The following is a 21,983-nucleotide window of genomic DNA, read 5'->3' on the forward strand; positions in this document are numbered from 1 at the left end:
AACTTCCTTTTTCTCGGCTCTTCGTACGTACGTCACTGCGTTCTTGACGTTCGGAATTTCTAACAACATTTCTGTGACAGTGTGTATGCAAGACAAGTTTGAGCCAACATCTGTCGGAAAAAAATCCACGGTTTTGTTGTTGGAATGTCCGACCGTGTGTATGCAGCATAAGACCTCACCAGACTCTCCTCACCTACTATTACTATTTTCATATTTTCTGCACGATGGAGACACAATTAAATTATCATTTCAAGTGTGTCTATCCATGGACATTATGTGTTCTTGTTCAGCAAAATCCATGTGACCCAACCTCTGGTGTGGAGGACATTAACCACTTGACCGGAAGATTTACCCCCCTTCACGACCAGGCCATTTTTTGCGATACAGCACTGTATTACTTTAGCCGCGTACACGCGTAGCCGTCTGTCCGACGTACTTAGTCTGGCGGACTTCCCACCAGACTGTCCGTTGGACTTTCCGAACGGGCTACTTGCCCACACATGGCACTTTTTCAGCGGACTAATACGGTGTACCAAGTCCGCCGTACTATCCGCCCTACTTTTGAAATGAACAGACTCGCCCACACACGTGGAGGACTCGCCCACACACTCCGGGCGGGAAAAGTCCGTTCATTTCAAAAGTACGGCGGACTTGCATACACACGGCCGGATTGTCCGCCAAAATGCAAGTCCGGCGGGAAGATTGGAGTGTAAAACTACTTTCTAAGTCCGCCGTACTTTCGGGTCAAAAAAGTATGCCGGAGGCTACACACGGGGGGATTGACCCATGAGGAAGTCCATTGGACGAAACATGTCGGGGGCGTGGCTATACGGCGACCAGCACACACAGTAATCAAGCTGATAGAAGGCGGAGGGAGGAGAACATACAGATTGAAGGACGGTTTTTGGCGCTGTTTTCGATTTGAGATATCTGCTGTCAGGTACCACACAGATACCTTGTATAGAGACGGTGCTATGTGACACTTCCTAGCCTGCATCCAGCATACTCACCAATGTTTATGAGGGGAGAACCTTTGAATTGACCAGTGGATTGTCTTTTTGAAGTGCCTGTTTTTAATTGGACCCATGTGAGTGTGATTTTAAACTTTTACGTTTATTAAACTAGTTTTACATCATTACACTATGGGAAGTTTCCTTTTGTCTCCTTGAGGTAATTCTGAGATAATAAGTGATTATCCTCTGCCTGCGAAGTTCTCATAAGAAGTGGTTTGGAGAAAATAATCATCATCTGCACACACTATAAGCGCTTTTGCCTGACACGAGAGTGCTGGGCAATACCTTTGGTGAGTTTTCTATACAAGGGGGGCACGAGCACCAAGGGTGCGGTGGAGGCTTTACGCTTGATGGACACTTGGCTACAGAATGTTTAGTTTGAATTAATCAATTTTTGAACTATTGCCACCATTAGGATTACTGCTTTTTCATCAATTTTCCTTGATTGAAGATTAATTGAACTCACTTTGGAACCACACATTTTTTAGAGCACTATTTGTCTTTGTATTCATTGTTTTATTTTTCACGTTGTCACTTACTCACAGTAGTACTATTTGTGTGATTTGTACAATTTTTCTGATTGCATATTCCTTTTTTTTCTTTTTTTTGTTTGATTGTCATTTTTTCTGCTATTCATTGTATTGTTAATCATTTTTTCTTTATGCACATTTTTTTCACGTTGGGTATTATAGCACACTGCTATTTAACAGTGTGGATTTTGTTTAGCGCCACTAGGTGCCTTTGTTTGCATTTCAAGTGATAGATTTGCCTTCTTTCCACCTTCTGATAGACACATTCAATTTTTTAAGTGGCAGCTGGAGGGAGGGGGTGTATGAGCGCTGTGATGATACACCAATTGGGAGGTCATTGAGAGTGTATCTTAAGTTGTTTAAACAATCAAATGTGTTCATCAATTAAGGCCAATATGTATTCTGCTACATATTTTTGGATAAAGAAATCCCAAAAAGCATAGATTAATTGACTGATATATTTGTTTGCACAAAAGTTATAGTTACATAGTAGGTGAGGTTGAAAAAAGACACAAGTCCATCAAGTCCAACCTCTTTGTGTGATTATATGTCAGTATTACATTGTATATCCCTGTATGCTGTGGTCGTTTGGGTGCTTATCTAATAGTTTTTTTTAATTATCGAATTAGAATTTCAGCTCCCTGCTGAAACCACTGCCCGTGGAAGAGAATTCCGCATTCCTACCACTCTTACAGTAAAGAACCCTCTATGCAGTTTAAGGTTAAAGTGGTTGTAAACCCTTACAAACCACTTTGACCTACAGGTAAGCCTAGATTAAGGCTTACCTGTAGGTCCAAGCAATATCTCCTAAACCTATATGGTTTAGGAGATATTTGCCCGAAAATGGGCACCGCTGTCTACGGCGCATGCGCCGTAGACAGCGGCGCGCAGGCGCACTAAACGCGGCAAGTCCAAGAATGGAGTTGCCTAATTTGTCGACTCCCGTGCGCATGCGCGGGAGTGACGTCATCGCGACTTCGCTGAATGACAGCGGCGGAGCTGCGAGACGCGACTCCCGTGCGCATGCGCGGGAGTGACGTCATCGCGGCTTCGCCGCTGCCATTCGGCGGAGCTGCGAGACGCCACCAGCAAGATGGATGCGGCGGACTACAGGGGACAGCAGCGACTTCGCTGGCTCCTGTGTCAGGTAAGTGACACATAATGAGCTACTATGCGATGCATAGTAGTCCATTATGCTTTACCTTTGCAGGGAAAAAAAGAGGAAGTAAACCCATCAGGGTTTACTTCCTCTTTAAACTGCTTCTCTTCTAATTTTAGTGAATGGCCGCACGTCTTTTTAATTTCCCTTTCGCTGAAAAGTTTTATCCCTATTGTGGGGTCACCAGTACGGTATTTGTATATTGAAATCATATCCCCTCTCAAGCATCTCTTCTCCAGAGACAATAAGTTCAGTGCTCGCAACCTTTCCTCATAACTAATATCCTCCAGACCCTTTATCAGCTTTGTTGCCCTTCTTTGTACTCGCTCCATTTCCAGTACATCCTTCCTGAGGACTGGTGCCCAGAACTGGATGGCCAGACCAGAGTCTTGTAGAGTGGGAAAATTTATCGTTCTATCTCTCGAGTTAGTTCCCTTTCTAATGCATGCCAATATTCTGTTAGCTTTGCTTGCAGCAGCTTGGCATTGCATGCATCTCATCATCTTCTAGGACCCCCAGGTCCTTTTCCATCCTAGATTTCCCCAGAGGTTCTCCCCCTAAGGAGTAGATTGCATTCATATTTTTGCCACCCATATGCATTATTTTACATTTTTCCACATTAAATCTCATTTGACATGTAGTTGCCCACCCCATTAATTTGTTCAGATCTTGCACATTTCCACATCCTGTGGAGAAGTTATTGCCCTACTTAGCTTAGTATCATCCTCAAAATACAGAGATTGAGCTGTTTACCCCATCCTCCAGGTCGTTTATGAATAAATTAAATGGGATTGGTCCCAGGACAGAACCCTGGGGGACCCCACTTTCTACCCAGACCATTCCGAGTACTCCCTATTTATCACTGCCCTCTGAACTTGCCCCTGTACCCAGTTTTCAATCCATGTACTCACCCTATGGTCCATGCCAACGGACCTTACTTTGTACAGTAAACGTTTATGGAGAACTGTATTGAATACCTTTGCAAAATCCAGATACACCATCATCAGGCCTTCCTTTATCTAGATGGCAGCTCACCTCCTCATAGGTTAGTAGATTTGTTTGGCAAAAACGATTTTTCATGAATTCATGCTGATTACTGCCAATGATACCAATTTCATTACTAAAATGTTGTATATAGTCCCTTATAATCCCCTTCCACGAGCTTGCATACTATTGATGTTAGGCTAACTGGTCTTTAGTTCCCAGGGATGTATTTTGGTCCTTTTTTAAATATTGGTACTACATTGGCTTTTATCCAATCAGCTGGTACCGTTCCAGTCAGTAGACTGTTCATAAAAATTATGAATAATGGTCTGGCAATTACTTACAAGCCATCTGGTACCAGTGACTTATTAATGTTAAGTTTTTCAAGTCTATTCCTAATTCTATCCTCTGTTAGCCATGAAAGTGCTTCCTGTGACATGTCATTATTATTATTATTATTATACAGGATTGATTTAGCACCAACAGTTTGCGCAACGCTTAACAAAATAAAGGCAGACATTACAGTTAAATTACAATTTGGTACACGAGGAATCAGAGGGCTCTGCTCATTAGAGCTTACAATCTACAAAGGGAGGGTCAATTGATACAAAAGTGAAATAGCTGTGGGGGATGAGCTGATGGAGGAAGTAAAACAGTGTATTAGTTAGAAGCAGGATGAGGAAAATTTACCTTGCAGTGTTGGTTACTGAAGCCACCCGTTTGCCTCGTGAAGACTGAGGAGAAGAATAAATTCAATACCTTCACCATCTCTCCATCCTTTGTAACTAGATTCCCTTCATCATTCTTTATGGGGCCAATATCATCTGACGTCCCTCTTTTACTATTTATATACTTAAAGAACTTCTTTGGATTTTTTTTACTCTCCTCTGCTATGTGCCTTTCGTGTTCTATCTTAGCCACCCTAATTACTCCCTTACATTTCTTGTTGCATACTTTGTAAACTTGGAATGCTGATGATGATCCCTCAGCCTTACATTTTTTGAAGGCCTTCTCCTTTGCTTTTATATGCATTTTTACTTTGGAGTTAAGCCATCCAGGACTTTTATTAGCTCTTTTAGAAAAAAATTCCCATTGAAATGCACTCACTAATATCCTTATTTAATATGCTCTTAAAACACACATGTTTTTCCTCCGTGTTCTTTGTTTCTAAGATTGTATCCCAATTTATACCTTCTAGCAAGGTTTGTAGTTTACGAAGTTGGCTCTTTTGAAATTCAGTGTCTATGTATTGTGCTTATGTTTCCTATTTGTGTGATTTATACTAAAAAGAATTGACCTGTGATCGCTGTTTCCTAAATTGCCCTGTAATTCCACATCCGTGATCAGGTCTGTATAGTTGGTAATCAGTAGGTCTGGTAATGCTTTGTTTCTTGTTGGTGCATTTAACATCGGACCCAAGAAATTGTCCTGCAAGACATTTAGGAAATGTTGAGCTTTAGACTAATGCATGGTTCTGCCCAGTCTGTCTTGATAATTAAAATCCCCTATTATGATGACACTTCCCATCCTTGCCGCCATTCCAAACTGTGATAGGAGATCTACCTCCCCCTCCTCCCTTTGGTTGGGGGGCTTCTAGCATACTCCCAGTATTACTTTCTCCTTGGTTTCCTCCCTTTGTAGCTCTACCAATAAGGATTCCACCTCCCCCCTTGCTCCATTAGTGATGTTGTCCCTCACATTCATTTGTACATCGTTTTTGATATACAGGCATACCCCTCCCCCTTTATTACCCTCCCTAACTCTGCAATATAGTGAATACCCTTGAATGGTTGCCAGCCAATCATTAGAGCTGTGTAACCATGTCTCTGAAATTCCCCTAAAATCGAAAACCTCCTCGTACAATAGCAGCTCTAGTTCTCCCACCTTGTCCACCAGACTCCTGGCATTGGTGAACATGCCATGTAGTTTAGTCCGGACGCATACTGTCCTCTTATTGGGTGTTCTCTTCCAGCTGATATAGAGTCTACAAACTATGGGATATTTCTATTTTTTTTACTAGTAATGGAGGCGATCAGCGACTTATAGCGGGACTGCAATAATACAGTTATTAGTGTTAAAAATATGCACTGCCACTGTACTAATGACACTGGCTGGGAATGGATTCAAATCAAGGGCAATCAAAGAGTTCCTAGTCAGTGTTTTAGTGTACTGTGGGAGGTGCTTTTACTAGGGGAAGACGTGGATCCATGTCCCTGCTTTGCAGAGACACAAAATCCATGCCTTCCCTCCTGTCAGAACAGCAATCTGTCTTGTTTACATAGGAAGACCACCGTTCTTGCTCTCTGCCTAATGATCAGCGAGTGCTGGCAAAAATTTGATTCCACCATACCCACAGATCAGCTGCTGCTGTGTTTTAATTACAGCGGGCCACCAGCAGTGTGCATGTGCGTGCCCTACCTGGGAGTGTCAGAACACATACTAGGTACGTAATATGGCGCAGCAGAGACACCTTGCCGCTGTGTATGTAAGGTATACGGTCGGCAAGTGGTTAATTTCAGGTCCGTATGTAAACCATAACATTACCCAGACGTCGTCTATCCATTTGTAGATGGTTATTTTTATATATTTCCCAGGGAACATTTCTATAAAGTCTTTCCATCAGCAGTATCTACATGGGGTAAACATATCTATCACCCTTGATGATGACACCCATGAAACTGAAACAATGCTTTCCATGGGTTCGTTTTCTGGTTCAGTAATGGCCATGTGATTGACTGTAGATGCAAATCACTCTTATTTTTGCCAAATCTTTGTTTTCAAATTAATGATCCACCAAGAAAAGGAAGGTAGAAAGAAATAAGCATAAGTGGCAAAACAATAAACCATGTGCAAAGCACCCTTTTTAGCCTTTTTTTTTTTTAACCACTAAATGTCTTTCTACTTAATTTGATGTATAATTTGTGTCTGTATTTGTCTGCAGTCTGTATCGATGTGGTGTGACTTCTACTTGCTGGGAGGTTTTCCATTCTGTTCTTTTTACAAACAAGTCTCTGACCAGACTGGAATTGTCATACAACAATCTGCAGGACTCTGGAGTAAAACATTTGTGTGTGGGACTCGGACATCCGGGCTGTTCTCTGCAGGATCTGAGGTGAGGACTATACTATACAGATGGCCATATATTATATATATTATAGACACAACTATCAATGCCCCCCCCCCCCTGATACCACCGCCTGTGGAAGGGAATTCCACATCTTTGCCGCTCTAAGCCCTTGTACACACGATCGGACATTCCTACAACAAAATCCGTCGAAATTTGTCCGAAACTTGTGTTGCATACACACGGTCGGACAAAGTTGTCGGAAAATCCGATCGTACGTAACGTGACAACGTTATTTCGTTACGACGGGACTACGTTCAGGTTAGTAGCCAATAGCTTTGGTCTAGGAATTTGATCTGAGCATGCGTGGCACTTTGTCCAATTGGAATTCTCTACACACAATCGGACAAAGTCCGATCGGATCATGTTGTCGTAAAGTTTTATAGCCCAGCTCTAAAACTTTGACCGTCGGATATTCTGATGGAAACAGTCCGATGGAGCCCACACACAGTCGGATTATCCGACAACACGGTCCGATCTGACATTTTCCGTCGGAATGTCCGACCGTGTGTACAAGGGCTTACAGTAAAGAACCCTCTATGTAATTTAAGGTTAAACCTCTTTTCTTCTCATTTTAATGAGTGGCCACTAGTCTTCTTAAATTCCCTTCTGCAAAAAAAAGTTTTATCCCTATTATGGGGTCACCAGTATGGTATTTGTATATTGAAATCATATCCCCTCTCAATCGTCTCTTCTCCAGAGAGAATAAGTTCAGTGCTCACAACCTTTCCTCATAACTAATGTCCTCCAGACCCTTTATTGGCTTTGCTGCCCTTCTTTGTATTCGCTCCATTTCTAGTACATCCTTCCTGAGGACTGGTGCCCAGAACTGAACAGCATATTCCAGGTGCGGCCAGACCAGAGTCTTGTAAAGCGGGAGAATTATCGTTTTATCTCTGGAGTTGATTCCCTTTTTAATGCATGCCAATATTCTGTTTGCTTTGTTAGCAGCAGCTTGGCATTGCATGCCATTGCTGAGCCTATCATCTACTAGGACCCCCAGGTCCATTTCCATGCTAGATTCCCCCAGAGGTCCCCCCCCTCTCCCAGTGTATAGATTGCTTTGATATTTTTGCCACCCAAATGCATTATTTAAAATTTTTCTACATTGAACCTCATTTGCCATGTAGTTGTCCATCCCATTAATTTGTTCAGATCTTTTTGCAAGGTTTCCACATCCTGCGGTGAAGTTATTGCCCTGCTTAGCTTAATATCATCTGCAAATACAGAACTGTTTACCCCATCCTCCAGGTCGTTTATGAACAAATTAAATAGAATTAGTCCCAGCACAGAGCCTTGGGGGACCCCACTACCCACCCCTGACCATTCCTAGTACTCCCCATTTATCGCCACCCTCTGAGCTCGCCCTTGTAGCCAGTTTTCAATCCATGTACTCCTCCTATGGTCCATGCCAACGGACCTTATTTTGTACAGTAAACGTTTATGGGGAATTGTGTCAAATGCACACTTACCTTCAACTATGTAATGTAAGTGCCTGCCTGATTGCATACAAATTGAAAGTGTTTAGGTTTGACTTCATATTATATGGTTTTGATCAATCTAAAGGAAAACTGTCATTTTTGTTAGGATGTACAGTACACCATCCTGCAGCCAACGAGGCAACAATACCTCAATGTTGTCTTATAGAGCTGTGTTATACAAGACAGTTTGTGAATCATACATCATACTGTACATGTAAACCAGTTTGTGAATCATAAATCATACATGTATACCAGTTTGTGAATCAAACATGTACAGTATACTGTACAAGCTGTCTGCATTACAACATACTTTTCCGACTTCTGCTTATAAAACTTTTTCAAACAGGTGAGTCTTAGCCCTTGTACACACGGTCGGAGAATCCGTCGGAATGTGTCCTATCGGACCGTGTCGTCGGATAATCCGACTGTGTGTGGTATGCATCGGACTGATTCCGTCGGAATATCCGTCGGACCCAATTTTCCAACATGTTGGAAATATTTCCCAACCAACTGGGCCGATCGGACATACTCCGATCATATGTAGAGAATTTTGATCGGACAAAGTGCCACACATGCTCAGATCAAATTCCTACATCAAAGCTATTGGCTACTAGCCTGAATGTAGTCCCATCGTAACGAAATTACGTCATCACGTTCTGAAAGATTGGATTTTTTCGCCAACTTTGTCCGACCGTGTGTATGCAACAGTTTCGGACAAGATCCGACGGACAAAATCCGACGGGCAAAATCCTACGGATTTGGTTGTGGAAATCTCCGACCATGTGTGCAGGGGCTTAAACAACCGCCAGACAGCTAAGCAATTCATACATTTCTCAGAGATGGCTGGTTAACTTTCTTTGTCAGCACAATCTCTCAGCAATGCATTACTTTCTGTGAAGTGAAGGCGGTAGCAGCAGGAGACACTTGGTTGCATCATATTCCTTACACGTTGTCCCAAAACCTCAGCTCCCAGTCACAGCAACTGTTCCCTCACCCAAGGTCAGTACACTGTGCCTACCACCTCTCAAGACAATCTACCTATTTTTCCATAAGTACACAAAGCTTTTGCAGCTTAAACTGCGGACAACATTTTGCATATTATCCCCTTCGGAAGGAGAGGGCATGCGGCCGCTTGATCCCGATGCATGCGTGTCCCCCGGGCATCGGCAGGAGGGCTCTGCGATTTGCCCTCCTGATCTCATGATGGCTGTGTCCAATCACGGCCATCATGTGATGTAAACAGCCTGTGGGGGGACATCACAGGAAGTGGGATTGCGGAGCAGCGCAATCCCAATGTGCCCATGTCCCCCAGAGACAGGGCAATGTCACTCGGCAGGAGGGCTCTGTGATTGGCCCTCCTGATCACATGACGGCTGTGTCCAGTCACAGCCGTCATGTAGTGTAAGCCAAGAGCCACTGCCAGGCGATGGGCTCTGCTTCTCCTCACACAGAGTCAGTGAGAAGAAGAGAGCAGATCTGCACTGGGAATCAGTGTGTATGAGCTGTTTTTTACAGATCACCCAGCTAGTGTCCCCAGTGTCCCCAACATAGTGAAAACACCAACACCAGTCACACATCTGTCCCAGTAAATATCGGTCCCACTAAACATCTGTCCCACTGAACATCGGTCTGTGATCATCTGTCACATCTGTCCATGATCACCTGGCACATCTGTCCGTGATCATCTGGTGCATATTTGACACACATCTGTCCAGGATCATCTGCGCATATCTCTCCGTGGTCATATGCGCACATCTGGCACGCATGTGTTCATGATCATCTGTCACATATGTCCATGATGATCTGGCATATGTGTCTGTGATCATCTGCGCACATGTGTCCGTGATCATCTGACACGTGTGTGTGTGTGTGGTCATCTGGCACATCTGTCCATGATCATCTGGCATACATCTGTCCATGATCATCTGGTGCACGTCTGGCGCACATGTGTCTGTGATCATCTGGCGCACATGTGTCCGTGATCATCTGGCGCACATCTGTCCGTGATCATCTGGCGCACATCTGTCCGTGATCATCTGGCGCACATCTGTCCATGATCATCTGGCGCACATATGTCTGTAATCTGGCACATCTGTCCGTGATCATCTGGCACATCTGTCCATGATCGTCTGGCACATCTAATTCCATTGTCCTGGTGTTCCAGGGCCTTCAAAAATGTGACAGGTACTCAGGAAATGAAATGTGTAATTTACACCTTTTAGGATGCCTGATGGTGCATTTTGGGCCTCTGTATGTGGCCAGGCTGTGTAAAAGTCTCAAAAATATGGTATCACCATACTCGGGAGGAGTAGCAGAATATATTTTGGGGGTTAATTTTTGCTATGCGCATGCTTTGTGTTAGAAATATCTTATAAATTGACAACTTTGTGTAAAAGAAAATACATTTTCATTTTCTTTGACATGACATGTTCAAACGACTCAGTATGTCTCCTAAACTATATATTGGGATGTTTTGCTTTGCAAAATGGGGTAATTTTGTGGGTAATTTCATTGTCCTGGTGCTCCAGGGCCTTCAAAAATGTGATAGGTAGTCAGAAAACTAAATGTGTAATTTATGCCCTTAGAACACCTGATGGTGCTCCCTGCATGCTGGGCCTCTGTATGTGGCCAGGCTGTGAAAAAGTCCCAAACATGTGGTATTGCCATACTCGGGAGGAGTAACAGAATACATTTTGGGGTGTAAATTCAAGTTTATCTATGCCACGTGTGAGAAATAACTAATTGAATAACAATTTTGTGAAAAAAAAATTAAATTCAGAATTTTCTGAACTATTGTGGGCAAAAAAATGTAACTTCAAAAAAATCACTATGCCTCTTACTAAATACCTTGGACTGTCATCTTTACAAAAATAGATCATTTGAGGCTATCTGTACTGTCCTGATATTTTAGAGCCTGAAGAAAAGAGATAGGCTGTCAGTACATCAGGATTGATCAATTTTCACTGATATATAGCATAGCTTGTAGATTCTATAACTCTCACACAAACCAATTATCATACACTTATCAGGATTTTTTTTTTTTTTATCAAAGACATGTAGCAGAATACATTGTGGCCTAAATTTATGATAAAATTAGATTTTATTGGATTTCTTTTCGCTTGCAAAAATTAAAAAAATAAAACTCAGTGGTGAATAAATAGCACCAAAAGAAAGCTCTATTTGTGTGAACAAAATGATTAAAATTTCATTTGTGTACAGTGTAGCATGACTGAGTAATTGTCATTCAAAGTGCAAGAGCACAGAAAGCTGAAAATTTGTTTGGGAAGGAAGGGGAAAATTGCCCAGTATTGAGGCGGTTATAGACAATACACCTTACCATGCGGCTAGTCAATTCCTTTCCATCAAGCACACTGTTCCACAGCTGAAATCGAATAATCCAATCAACTTTAACTTAGCCATTGTCGGGTATAAATACCTTTGAAAAACCATTCATGCCAAAGTCGCTCAATTTCAGTACATCAGCCAATGTAACTAACTTTGTTTTTACTGTCACAGTTTGTTAAATACACAATTCGGAAAGAGCTCACCAAGCCAGGTTTCCCTAAGTTTGATGACAAACCTGAAAACTACAGAAGATGGAAATCCACCTTAAGGCTCAGATTACACTATTGCAGGCCATACGGCCTGCATTTGCTCGGGCATGGCAGCAATTTTATTTGAATGGGCTGCTGTGATGGTTTTTTTCCACAGAGAAAAGGGTGAATGCAGCATTTTCAATACGCAACAGCAGGGAAACCACATGGTCTTTATGACCATGCTATTTTCCTGCGAGGTCCCATGCCCACAAATATGCTGTGGGTTGAGATGTGTGCTGCTGTCATTCAGAATGAATGGCAGCCCCGCACGTCTCGTAAGAGCAGCACGATTTGGCTGTAGGTGGTTGCGGGTGTGGTAAGAGGTCCGAATCTCCCACCTGCAACCAGCCTACAGACTGCAGGCAAGTGTGAACCAAGCTTAAAATCCAGTTAACTAGGTGTCACGACTATAGGAGAACTAGATCTGTTTATCAGGTTGCTAGGTCTTCAATCTGCTGAATATATCAAAAGGCTCAAACCTGCTCATATTGACAACCCTACCGCAGGTCTTAAAATTGCTTGGGACTGACTTGAGTGTAGCTTAAGTAGCCCAGAAGCCATTGAGGATGCTTTATTTAAAATATTGCAAAGATTGTGGGTGGGGCCTATCTCACCCTAAGCAGGGCCCTTTGTGAACACGTTCACTAATGCCCAGGAACTAGGTGGGGGTCATGCTCATGCAAGAATTAGCATTAAGGCAGGAACCCAAACTCATAGTTGCCAACATGTGTAAAAAAAAATATAGGGATACTTTTTTGTCTGTAGGAGTCTTATAATAATGGGGGGGGGGGGGCATTCGTTTGTAGGTGTGACGTAGTGTGGAAAGAAAAATGGGGCAGCGAAAATGGGCGTGGTTTAATCCAAATATCGGGCGTGACTTTAAGTGGGTGTGGTTAGAGTCTGGGATGAATGAGGGATGGAGGGAGAAAGCAAGGGAGAAAGAGAGAGGTAGAGAGTAAAAGAAGAAAGGAAAGAAACAAGATGGAGGGACAGCAGGCCCAGATCCTACACCACCATAGAAATATGTGTATTTCAGAAAGTTTAACAATCAGAAGATAAAGATAGTCCAAACACCTGGTGTTGGCACTTCAATCATCACAGCGCCATGGTTGTTATGGTGTCAGGATGATTGAAGCACATTTTTTCTATTATTACATTGTAATATAAAATTAAATGGTTCAACTCACCATAATGCAGAATCAGTGGGAGCCCTGAGTGTGTCACTTGCCACATCGCCTGCCACCAGATGCCATCAGGTGACCCCAGCAGAGTCGCTCTTTACATCAGGCATTCCCAGTAGAGTCCTGCTATACATCAGGCATTCCCAGTAGAGTCCTGCTATACACCAGGCATTCCCAGTAGAGTCCCGCTATACACCAGGCATTCCCAGTAGAGTCCCGCTATACACCAGGCATTCCCAGTAGAGTCCCGCTATACATCAGGCATTCCCAGTAGAGTCCCGCTATACACCAGGCATTCCCAGTAGAGTCCCGCTATACACCAGGCATTCCCAGTAGAGTCCCGCTATACACCAGGCATTCCCAGTAGAGTCCCGCTATACACCAGGCATTCCCAGTAGAGTCCCGCTATACACCAGGCATTCCCAGTAGAGTCCCGCTATACACCAGGCATTCCCAGTAGAGTCCCGCTATACATCAGGCATTCCCAGTAGAGTCCCGCTATACATCAGGCATTCCCAGTAGAGTCCCGCTATACATCAGGCATTCCCAGTAGAGTCCCGCTATACACCAGGCATTCCCAGTAGAGTCCCGCTATACACCAGGCATTCCCAGTAGAGTCCCTCCTTATATTAGGTGCCCCAGCAGAGTCCCGCCTTAAATCAGGTGTCCCCCAGTGGAGTCTCCCTTACATCAGGTGTCCCCAGTGGAGTCCCTCCTTACATCAGGTGTCCCTAGCAATGTCCCCCTTACATCAGGTGTCCCCATTGGAGCCCCTCCTTACATTAGGTGTCCCCCAGCGGTATCCTTTTTACATCAGGTGTCCCCCCAGTGGAGCCCCTCCTTATATCAGGTGTCCCCCAGTAGAGCTCCTCCTTACATCAGGTGTCCCCATTGGAGCCCTCATTACATCAAGTGTCCCCCAGTGGAGCCACTCTTTACATCAGGTGTCCCCCAGTGGTGTCCTCTTTACATCAGGTGTCCCCCAATGGAGTCCCTTCTTACATCAGTGTCCCCAGTGGAGTCCTTCCTTACATCAGTGTCCTTAGTGGAGACCCTCCTTACATCAGGTGTCCCCCAGTGGTGTCCTCCTTACATCAGGTGTCCCCATTGGGGCCCCTCCTTACATCGGGTGTCCCCCAGCGGTGTCCCCCTTATATCAGGTGTCCCCATTGGAGCCTCCCTTACATCAGATGTCCCCCAGTGGTGTCCTCCTTACATCAGGTGTCCCCCAGTGGAGCCCCCCTTACATCAGGTGTCCCACAGCGGTGTCCTCCTTACATCAGCTATCCCCCAGTGGTGTCCCCCTTACATCAGCTGTCCCCCAGTGGAGCAGCAGTCAGGGGTTTGCGGCAGCTCAATTTCTATTGGCAGCCACCAGGCTGGCTTTGCCTCTCATTTGTTCCCCTCAGTGAGTGACCAGGCTACACGAGAGTTGGTCTCCTGTAAAATGGCAGCCGGCGGAGACAATTCAATGCCTGACCTTTAGCGGCGGCAGAAAAACGTGAAAAACACAGATTTCCTGGGACATATCCTGGGAAATGCTAAAAGCGGGACAAACGTCTAAATTCGTGAAATGTTCTGGGAAATTTGGGACAGTTGCCAACTATGCCCAAACTTAGAAGCGAGCCATTCGCCTTGCACACATACATTTGTACAGACTCTGATGTAAGGAGGGTCTGTGCAGACTCGGATGTACCCAATCGAGGACAGACATTTTGCCCCTAGGCCCTCTGCCCTCTCCAGGGGTGCTCATCTGTCATGGTTGTTGTAAGAGGTGGGCTGGGTGGCTGTCTGGCGACACTAAAATCCAGGTGTACCTGAACATGCTCTCATTTTTCACTGATTTGGTGCATAGACCCCATAGTGTATCAGACCGCTCCCCATTAGCGGTACATCCCCTGGTAGCCCCGCTGGCTACACTACCTAGAGCCCCGTGGAAATGTAATGCCTTATGGCTGTAGCTATTTCACTGTCATGAGGAGAGCATGCACGAGTTCTTCACGTTCCAGGATCCTAATATCTCAAGTCTACAATGGGATGCCTTCAATGCATACTTGCGGGGCCTCCTGGTAACTAAAATTAACAAGATAAACATGCTTTCTCTGCCCTTAGGGCTGAGGTGGAATCTCAGGTCCAGGCTATGGAGCAATTGTACACAACAGATCCCTCTGGTTCAACTAGGAAGGCGTGGCAGGCCACCCAATCTGCCTAGGAGCTTTTTCTCTCCTCAGCCGAAAAGAAGAGATTCTTCTCTAGGCAGGCATTCTTTGAGGAAGGTGAAAAAAACTGGCTGCCTTTTGCCGATGATTGCAAACTCCCATCAAAGGTCCCCAGCTATAGAAGCCATCCAGTCCTGGGCGGGGTCCCTAGTGTGCCTGCCTGAGCTGATCATGCAGGAACTTGCTAGTTTCTATGACTCTCTTTACAGTCCTGGTACTTCCTATGCCCAGGAAGACCTTGACCTCTACTTACAGGATATATCTTTCCCCGAACTGTCTGAAAGCCAAAGGAAGGAGTTGGAGGCCCCACATACCATAGAAGAAATGCAGGTAGCGGTTATTTCTTTCCCCAACTGCAAAGCGACGGGGGGAGGATGGGATACCCATAGAAGTATATAAACAATACTATGACGAGTTGCTACCATGTTTGCTAAGTTTTCAGTGAGTCCCAGGAGAGGAGTATCCTCCTCCCTTCAATGTCAAAAGCAAATATTATTTTATTGCTCAAATCAGGTAAAGACCCAGTTGATCCAGGGGCATACCACCCGATTTTGCTGTTGCAGAGCAGGGTCAAGATCTTGGCGAAGGTGTTGGCAATATTATTTTACTGCTCAAACCAGGTAAAGACTCAGTTGATCCAGGGGCATACCACCTGATTTCGCTGTTGCAGAGCGATGTTCAAGATCTTGGCGAAGGTGTTGGCAATTTGGCTAAATGGCGTAATAACATCTATTGTGCATGATGACCAGGATGGCTTCATGCCCAATAAATCCATGGCCATTAACCTGCGACTGCTGTTCTTAAACATTCAGTCCCAGGCGGATAACATGGGTAGCAGAGCGTTACTATTATTAGATGCCACAAGTATAGATTGGAACTATTTGTGGGCAGTATTGAAGAAGTTCAGATTCGACCCTACTTGCATATCATGGGTATTATGCTGAGAGATACTTATCTTTCCTTGCGGGAGGCCATGTTGACCATAACCAAATTCGGTGGCTTTTCCGGTTTACACATAAATTGGTCAAAATCTGCCCTACTCCAATTGGACGGGGACGACATACAATCTGTGACTTCCACATGTCCGATACCTATTGCCACCTCCTTTAAATATCTGGGGATTCAGATCACCTCTAGGCCAAGGGATTACATTCATCTAAACATTTACCCCCTCCTCCAACAGTTTAGGGAAAAGATAAAAACGTGGAACACCCTCCACTTATCGGTGGCGGGCCGAGTAAACTTGACAAAGATGATACTCATGCCACAACTGCTTTACTTTCCTCACAACACCCCCATGGTTATCCCCTTAAAGATTTTCAGAATAATAAAAACCATTTTCCGGGGCCTCATTTGAAAATATAGACCCCCTAGGATCAAACTACAAAGGCCCAAAGATGACGGGGGCTTGGCTTTGCCAAACCCCTGGTTGTATTACCTGGAAGCATAGCTGCAACATCTCATTGGCACATTTGGGTCTGTGGGGGAGACAGAGACTGGGTCTCTAAGTTCTTCACAGACACTGATGCTCCACACTGTACGCAGAGGACCAATTCCCATGGCTTTGGAGGCTCAAGTCTTCACTGAGCCACATAAAGAGTACCCGACCTATAGCCTAGTTCAAAAGGTATGGAATAAATCCAAATATCTCCAGAAGGCAGATTGCTATACTGTTTTTAGCCCTATTTGGCTAAATAGGCCTAAATTGGCCAAGCCGCAATTTGGAGCTAGATGGAAACCATAATGGAGTGCTACGCACCTTTACCTGAAGGAGACATACAACCTACTGTCCTCGATGCATTTCCATTACTTACAACTCAGCCACGCAGTTGCAGCACAAAGCCGGTCTTCGGAATGGCATCTATCCCTATCTATCTAGGTGTTTAGACTTATTAGGGATGCTGTTTCATCTAAAGGTTTTATTTCCCAATGTTATGCTATATTGTTACAATCCCTTTTGAAGCAACACCCCCTGAAAGTAAGGGAGAAATGGGAGGCAGACATTGAACAACTAGATGGGGAGCAATGGGAAGAGATATTTCAGGTGTAGCACTAACCCCCGAAGGAGTTGCTGGTTAGTTTTGGGCTTACCGTTACCTCCTGTTTTCCCCGTTGTACGTCCAGGGGTTCCCGTGGTAGATGGCCCAGTAACTTAGAGACTGACAAACGATCCACTTGAATGGATTTTATTTGCAATAAACGTAGACAATAAAACAGTCTCTTGAATTGGGATCAGAGGGTTGGAAAGGAAAGTTCAGGTACTCTTAGCCCTTGTACACACGATCGGAGATTCCGACAGAATGTGTCCGATCGGAGCGTTTTGGCGGATATTACGACTGTGTGTGGTCTGCATCAGACTGTTTCTGTCGGAATATCCATCGGACCAAATTTTCCAACTTGCCGGAAATATTTTCCGTCAAAATGCTCCGATCGGACATACTCCGATCATGTGTAGAGAATTCCGATCGGACAAAGTGCCACGCATGCTCAGATCAAATTCCTACATCAAAGCTATTGGCTACTAGCCTGAACATAGTCCCGTCGTAACGAAATAACGTCATCATGTTCTGAACGATCGGATTTTCCGACAACTTTGTCCGACCGTGTGTATGCAACAGTTTCGGACAAAATCCGACGGATTTGGTTGTCGGAATCTCCGATCGTGTGTACAAGGGCTTAGTGTCAAAGTCAAATTTGTTGAAGAACTTGCTTACTTTGACTGCATCCACAGAATAGTCATTCGCAACTGGATGATCACTCAAGTTGGACAGTCCTTCTCTCACAAGGCCTAGCAGCCAACAAGGTGCTTACTCAGGAACAAGTCTCTGCCACAGACGTTGTTGTAGAATATACAAGATAATGTCTCTGCCACAGACGTTGTCATAGAACATGTAGAAAAACTAAGCTTGGAACACTTGTAGGATACCTGGATCTTTCAGCCAGCTTGTCGATATCCACAAGACTGGATTCTCTCAGTTACTTCAGCCCTTCCAGGCTCTTACTAAGAAGCCAACCCGTACGTGGTCTTCCTCTGAAGAGTCCTCCCCTGGAACGCTTGAAGTTACTGGGTCTCTCCCGAACTGGAGACGGCACCCAACCACATTAGAATCCTTCTTTTAGTTTCCTTGCCTCGTGCTAGCCAGCCCCGAGACATTAAAGTCGGGTGGATCCACACCCCAGGCCATAGCCTTCCTGGTGGCTGGTCAGGAGGACCAGGACCATGAAGTCAGTACATCATTCTGGACCGGAACCCCGAACCACGTGACATCCGCATCTTAAGTACCCTCTCCCAGAAGGCACAGCAAGAGCGCCACTCCCCCTGGGCGGGCTCCGAGAGAGAGAGTAACTTAAGCACCTAACCAGACCATAGTTCCATGCCTGCCAGAAGAGACAGTGTCCCCTGTGGCCAGGATGAATATCTCCAGTCCAATCAGACTGATGCTGAAGTCTAATTTAGACAATTATACCCAAACCAAACTGAAGTTTAGGCAAAACTTGAACTTTGGAAAAACGCATAGCATGTGCTCTTCAGGAGCCACCGCTACACAGGCAATAGGTACTTGCTCACTGAATATATCACAAAGACTTACCCAGTTATACATACTGTTGCAAATTTACTATACTCCCCACACACTCCAACTGATGAACTATAATCCGAATCCACATGCACAAAAAAATTTGGACAAACACACAAACACCCTTAAAGTCTATGGTTCAGAACATGAAAAATCGAAATTTCAAATTTTAAAGGCTTATATGCAAGTTATTGCCATAAAAAGTGTTTGGGGACCTGGGTTTTGCCCCAGTGGACATGTATCTATGCAAATTAAAGTTTCATGGAGACAAGGGCTATGTTGATGGGGACAAGGGCCTCCTCCCTACAACACTTGTCTAGTTCTTGGGGCAGGCGGGGGGGTTATTGGAATCTGGAAGCCCCCTTTAACAAGGGGACCCCCAGATCCTGGCCCTCCCCTATCTGAATTGGTAACAGGTACATTGTACCCCTACCAATTCACAAAAAAAGTGTAATAAAATAAAAAATAAAATCCCGCAATATAGATCCATCTTACGCCTCCCGACGGACTGAAAAAAGAAAAAAAAGCCACAACAGCTCTGCCTCCATGGGAGGCTCCCACTGAGTGATGCTTCTTCTCATTGACAACTGTTATATAGCTTAGGGCGGGGCCACTAGGTGATTTAAGCGGGTGACCCCACCTTCCTCTGACATCATGTGGTGTCAGAGGGGGGCGGTGTCAGGGGTCTGGTATGGATTTTAGGGGGGCCCCTACACCATTAAAAAATCTAAAATCAACTGGCACAGGGTTCCCCTTAATATTCGTATGGTTTGCGGGAACCCCCACATAATTTCTTTCTTCTTTTTTTTTTTTTTTTTTTGGTTCAGGGTTTCCCTTAATATTCAACCAGACCCAAAGGACCTGGTAATGGACTGGGGGGGATCAATGCCATTTTTTAAATGGGTTTTATCTATATTGCGGAGACACTTCCCAGGCACGATATTTAAAGGAATATTTTATTTTTATTGTTTCACTTTAAGCATTATTAAAATCACTGCTCCCGAAAAAACATCAGTTTTTAAAACTTTTTTTTGCACTGATTAATTTCCCCTGGGGCAGGACCCGGGTCCCCAAACAGATTTTATTGCAATAACTTGCATATAAGCTTTAAATATGAGCACTTTTGTTTTTTCATTTTAATGTCCCATGGACTTTAACGGTGTTCCATGGCTTTCGAATTTGCCGCGAACGCCGCATAATGTTCGCTGTTCAGAAAACAGGTGAACACCCGATGTTCGAGTCAAACTTACGTTCAACTCGAACATTGGGCTCATCTCTATTGTTGAGTTGCATGGTACTAAACTGTATTACACTGATGGCATTGTTTGTATGCCAATTCTGCAAAATAAATACCTTTTTGTTGGATAAAAAAAGTGGTGTAACTTCAATAAAAATAGTGATAGGATGCTGGTGTGCCATTGTTGAATGTAGAGAAGAAAACCATCAGCCTACAGAGATAGTTTATGATAGGAAGAGTTTGTTTGAATGCCCTGTATAGATGCATTGTTTTGGATAGCTTGCCTAAGGCGTTCCATTATATCAGTGATTCTCAACCAGGGTTCCGTGGAACCCTAGGGTTCCTCCAGAGGTTGCTAGGGGTTCCTTCAGGATTTAGCAATTTCTGTCTCTCAGATAAGTTCCCACTCACACCACTGATCTTTTTAGCTATCTGTAAGGAGGTAATTCTTCCCAATGACCACAAGTGTAACGAGCATTCTTCCCACTGACCAGCACACTAATGTATCATGAGTTGTAGATTTCAAATTTTTAGCAGCCCCCCCCCCGAGACCGGAGAACTATTTCAAGGGTTCCTCTGTGTTGAAAAGGTTGAGAAAGGCTGCATTATATTAATAAAAAGTAGGATGGAGGGAGAACTCTGTCTTGTGTCATTATAAAAAATAGATTGGATTGGTTCAGATTGGATTACATTAAAACACATTCTCGCTGACGGTGTGGTCTATAAAGCAAAATTGGTGATTTTGGTGGAGATGTTTGTCCCCAGGCCTATTCGTTCTATTGACGGGCACTAAAAAATTCCAGGTAACTCTAGCAAAAGCTTTTTCTGCATCAAAGGAAAGCAGGAAAGCTTGTAGGCTTCTTCTATAGATATAGGAGATAAGGGTAATAGTTTTTATTAGTATTGTCTTGGCTTCACATCCTGGTATGAAACTGGGACTGGGTCTCAATTTGGAAATCCAAAAATTCAGAAATTCAGAAATCCGAAAATGAGAATGAAAATCCGAAAGTAGGAAAGAAGACCTGAAAATTAGAAAACCCAAAAATTCAAAAATCTACAATAATAACTAACTAATAATGACTTGACTATTACTATATGATTAAATTATAGGTATTTTGGCTGGTAGTGAAGGTAACAAATACGAATTTGTCCGAAGTTAGTTACGAATTGAAAAGAATTATACACCTTGATGACCGGGACCCTTGGATCCGTGAGAGACCACATGAGACACGGGAAACAAGCTAGAGTGTGTTCATAAGATCTCTATCTTTATTGAATACAACAGTAGTATATATACCAGTAAAAATACATGTCTAACGGTTATTCAAACTTTACACTCAGTACTTTCTTATCAAGAGTTAGGCTGCTTGACTAGATAACAGGAAATAGCTGTTGACTTGCTGACACAGATTCAGCTTAACCACAATATCTCATAGGGTGTGGTTCTATGCAAACTTTAAGCTGATTATGGCAAAACTTATACATACAAAAAGTTCACTTCTACTTTTATGTAAAATGGAAGAGAATCTAAGATGGAGTCAGTTATTTATACATTCTATTACACAAATTATCTGAAATAACAAATGCTGTATTTAAACTAATGGAAATTACTTTTTATTATTATGATTTATTATTAATTTGTTCCATTCCATTTGTTTAGATGCAGCATTCATGATTTTGGATCATTCGTAACTTCAGATAAATTCGTATTTGATATGTTCACTAACAGCCACATTTGAAAGGAAATTCCAATACCTATAATTTAATAGTTCTTTATTATTAGTTATTCTTTCACATTTTCGGATTTTCTTTCTTATTTATTATGCCTTGGTACATGTCCCCCAGGGCAGTAGCCAGGCCCCCATACCCTTTTTATGGGCAATA

General features: G+C 43.7%; 1 protein-coding gene across 1 annotated transcript in view; it reads left to right on the forward strand.

Annotated features, from left to right (window-relative positions):
- LOC143989319 (NACHT, LRR and PYD domains-containing protein 3-like) overlaps positions 1–21,983 on the forward strand; it is a 160,277-nt gene that overhangs the window by 60,587 nt on the left and 77,707 nt on the right. The window contains exon 7 of the mRNA XM_077489406.1: positions 6,628–6,798. Within this exon, the coding sequence (XP_077345532.1) occupies positions 6,628–6,798 (171 nt within the window). The remainder of the gene's footprint in view (positions 1–6,627; positions 6,799–21,983) is intronic.

Source organism: Lithobates pipiens, unplaced genomic scaffold (genome assembly GCF_037356315.1).
Source record: "Lithobates pipiens isolate NorthernLeopardFrog02 unplaced genomic scaffold, aLitPip1_a1.2 Scaffold_18, whole genome shotgun sequence".
NCBI classification, from domain to species: Eukaryota; Metazoa; Chordata; class Amphibia; order Anura; family Ranidae; genus Lithobates; species Lithobates pipiens.